The sequence below is a fragment of the Leiobunum rupestre genome, chromosome 1 (assembly GCF_980474605.1).
Source record: "Leiobunum rupestre chromosome 1, qqLeiRupe1.1.hap1, whole genome shotgun sequence".
Taxonomy (NCBI): domain Eukaryota; kingdom Metazoa; phylum Arthropoda; class Arachnida; order Opiliones; family Sclerosomatidae; genus Leiobunum; species Leiobunum rupestre.
Genome location: NC_143384.1, coordinates 75,447,815 through 75,452,243, shown reverse-complemented (window position 1 = coordinate 75,452,243; position 4,429 = coordinate 75,447,815). Strand labels below are relative to the sequence as shown.

Genomic DNA, 4,429 nt, shown 5'->3' with positions numbered 1-4,429 from the left:
CGGCAGCATTCTACCCTATGGGATTTCTATGCTTCCTTACCGATAATCTCAGAATCGAGCCCCAGTATAGTCTTATCGTTTGTGACATTTTTCAAAAGCGGTGACGTACAGTGCTTCCACTTCCAAAAGATCATTTTACCCAGACATAAGCTGAAAAATACCCACTTTTACCCATTCCAAATTTCAAAAATAACTTAAAATTCCCACAAGAATCAAACAATAAAATACCCACTTTTACCCATTTTACATTTAAAAATACCCCGAAAATTCCTATAAAAAAACAACGATTTAAAAAATGTAGTTTAATCAAGAATGTATTTATGTATACTCAGGGAGAATGAATATGTCGAGATTATTTTTAGCGTTTCTCCAATTCCACACGTTGGGCTCCCCGGTATGCTCCTCCGCTTTAATAAAATCAAATAATCTCATTGGTTCTTAAAAATTACGTTTTTCGACGAGATTAACGCTGCTGCGAGGACGCAAAAAAATAAGACCGCCTCCTTTTCCCCTCCCCCCCTTAGCGTGACTGGGTTAGGGCCTCAATGTGTCCGTCGATAGTCTCGACTTATTCATTCTCCCTGAGTATAAATAAATACATTCTTGGTTTTATTATCACAGTTTTGTCTTTAATTTTTACAAAGAAAAAGACACTAATATTAATGGTAGGTATGCAATTCGCTTACTAAGAGACGAAAACAATACTCCTTTTTGGTCAAATATTGGGGAAGAGCTGGGGGTTGAAATCGCGCATGCGCAAAATACACCCTTGTTTCGTGACCCTCCATCCAGCAGTTTTCTATGGAGAAAATTTAGGTTTAACTTCAAAACAACAATACTTATTTTAAAGATGGTTTGGTGCAGTGTGGTAGGTTGCAAAAGTATTTACGGAACCCCAGAAATTAGGTTCCATCGAATTCCCAAAAAGAGAACGCGCCTCTGGGCTAGAATAATAAATAGAAAAAATTGGCATCCTACACCAAGTTCGCGCATTTGTAGCAGACATTTTCACTCTGGGTTTCCAGGATGGGAGCCTGATGATCCGGACTGGATACCTTCACTAAATATACCATCAAGTAGAATAATACCTAAATTAAAAATCGAATTAGCAAAACAAAGGGCGGATAGAAACGAAAAAAGAAGAAAAAAAGGTTAGTAATGATTTTGTAATATAACTTTATCTAACCCTTGTCAGTCACCAAAATTTCTAATGATACTTTTTTCCTAGGATGAATTTTATGAAACATTTGTAAATACATTGACTCTTCAGCAACGACTTAATACTTCACTACAGTTCCATAGCTATACTTTTAGAGATATAACCTTTGAAGATTTTAATATAGATGATAAATCTACAGAAATAGAAAACCTACGCATCTGTACACAAGATAAAGTTGATACAACCGTTGAAATGTCAACACTCCAAGCTTCATCTGAAACATCCTTACAAGAGGAGTCTTTCCCAGTAAAATTTTCTACTACGGGAACTCAAACTGATTACATTGACCTAGAAGTTGAGAACAGGACTTTGCGAAAGGAAATAAAAGAACTGAAAGAAGAGATGAAGAAGAAAATATGGGGAGCAAATAAAATCAAAAACAATGATGACATGACAAGATTTTATACCGGATTACCATCTTTTGCTGTTTTTATGTGGCTTTTCTCGTAAGTCTTAAATTTTAATATTAATAATAAACAGAGTGGGAGGGTTGTGGCTAGCCCTGCCACAGCTAACTGCTAACGGCCCTACACTAACTATTGCTTTAAAACCTCCGTAAGGTTTGATGGAAAGGGGAAACCGAAGTACTCGGGGGAAAACCCCTTTAACAGATGGGGTGAGATTTTGCAAGCTCTACGCAGGAGTGGTTCCCAGGTTTTCACCCAGTGCCACAAGCCGGGATCGAACCCGGACTAAATCGTAAATTAATTTCAAAATACTTATATCTGTAAATTTCAGATTTTTACAGCCAAAAGCAGAACGGATGACATATTGGGGCGCAAAGACTGGTCATTCAACTCAGAAAAGGAGAAAATTACCTCTAATAGATCAATTTCTTGCTGTAATGATGCGTTTGAAAGTTGGACTTTTTCATCAAGACATTGCTGACCGGTTCGAAATTTCAATTACAACGTTTTCCCATATATTTTCTACTTGGATAAAGTTAATGAAGTTGGAATTATGTGAACTCTTCCCTTTCCCGACAAGAGCTTTGGTTGACAAATACATGCCCCAGTGTTTCTTGAAATATCCAAATACCAGAATAATCATAGATTGTTCAGAAATATTTTTAGAACGACCAAAATCTTTAGAAACCCAAAATCAAACCTTTTCTAGTTATAAAAGCCATAACACTTTGAAATATTTAGTTGGAATTACTCCTGGAGGTGTGATATCTTTCGTATCTGAAGCCTGGGGTGGCAGAATGTCCGACAAAATTATAACGAAAGAATCAAACCGTATATTGCTATTAGATGAGGGTGACAATGTTATGGCTGACAAAGGCTTTTTGATTGAAGACCTACTGAAAGAAAAAAAGTGCGGATTAAATATACCACCTTTCCTCAAAGATAAGTCTCAATTTTCTGAAAGCGAAGTTATTGAAACTAGAAGAATTGCTGAACTAAGAATTCACGTCGAAAGGGCTATTGCAAGGATTAAAAAATTTCATATATTTGATGGAACTATGGCGAAATTGTCAAATGATATTTTTTTCTGTGTGTTCGTACTTAACAAACATTTATGAACCACTTGTTTAAATATTCTAAATGACTTTATTCATAAAGACTAGTTTTAGGCAATGTTGGGCATTTTTTGAGCGCTTATGTAAATAGGCATTAATGCCTTTTTTACATTCGCGCTCAAATACCGCTCAAAAATGCCCAACACTGGTTTTACGAACATTTCTTAATGCATTTTCCAAACTTGTTTAAATTTTTTATCTTTTCAACTCTTCATGAATAAAATATAATTTTAAAACTAATTAATTTTATAATTCATTTATGAGAAAAGGAACTATGTACTTGGTATAAAAGTGCAAAATTTAGGTAAAAGTTTCGTTTCCCAAAATAGTTTGTCAAATAATATTCTTTCTTTAAAAAGTCCATCTTCCAAAGACTCATTGTAAAGCACAAAATCGGCCCATTCTATATTTTTAACTGCCATTTCACCCTGTACTTGAGCATAATATGGCGATTTTCTATCCAACATTATTTCTCCATTTACTTTCTTGAGGCAAAATGATGGAACGCTGTCAACTATCATTGATATTTTCATTTTTGAAATATCCGTTTCCTTTACTGAGCTTGGTGCCTTGATTTCCAAGACTCCCTTTGAAGTTACACCAGGATCTGTTACAATTCCATCACCGCTTGCTCCAATGAATGAGTATTCTGACATTAAAGATAGTCCACTTGCTTCCACAGTAAAATTAAATTTCTTTTCATATGCAGCCCTCGCTATGGGCTCCAATACCTCTTAATATTGAAGGAGGCAATCTGGCATAACTATAAGAGTTCCAAAGAAAAAACCAGGCTATTTTAATACAAATCTACCATACAAGTATCAGCAAATGGCCAGACAGAGATAGTAAACCGAATAATCTTTGGATTAAATAATACATACCGGTCTAATTTTGATGGGTTTAAGATGGAATCGACTAGTGACGTAGGAATTTTTTTTCTCGGCAAGCTAATATTTGTCCAAATATAGAACTAGTAATCCTCCCACGCCTTAAAGATTTCCACAAGTTGTTGCTTGACTGCTCTTTAGTTGCATTTTCAATCAAATCTACCAGTTCTTGACTTATGACCTGATTCCTTACAAAAAGTTCTCGAACATTTTCTTTTATGTCTCGATATATAAAAGCTAGAATTCAGCATTGGTTAAACTAACGTCAGTTCAAATGCAGGTTATCTAAAGCACTAAATAGTTAACTTACTAGGATTATAAACATATTTATTTAGGTCGTCAATTAGAAGTTGGCTTGTGTTTTGAACTTCATTTTGTTGAACTGTGGTTTCTACTTCCACTTCTAGACTCGCATTGGTGTATCGATTTCCGAGTCATCAAAATTCCAGAAGTGCATGGCTCCTGTCTTAGGATAAATTTTCTGAAGTTCCAAAATATGTTGTTTTAATCTCTGTGGATCACTGATTCGGTCGTCGGGATGTCTTGGGTCAAATGTTGAATAAGTTTCTTTTTCAATTGCACTTGGTGGTTTTTGGTCTTTCTCGGAGTAGAGTTTTGGCTTGTTGAAACTTATCTCATTCAAAGGTTTACAAACTATTTTTCTAGTCTTGGGTGCATTCCAAGAACATGGTTTAGAAGTGCACGCAACTTCAAAGTCATCATCTTCCATTTTGGAATAGCTTTTCAGATATAATAGTAAGGCACCAAGGCAAAATTGCACTACAACGGCCTCATGATATT

General features: G+C 35.4%; 1 protein-coding gene across 1 annotated transcript; it reads left to right on the top strand.

The window, feature by feature from the left end:
* Window positions 1–1,411: 1,411 nt before the first annotated feature.
* Window positions 1,412–2,744, top strand: LOC149966622 (uncharacterized). The gene is made up of 2 exons (XM_090167553.1): window positions 1,412–1,665; window positions 1,958–2,744. Exons 1-2 carry the CDS (start codon window positions 1,412–1,414, stop codon window positions 2,742–2,744), a joined length of 1,041 nt encoding a protein of 346 aa, XP_090023679.1.
* The last annotated feature ends 1,685 nt before the right edge of the window (window positions 2,745–4,429 follow it).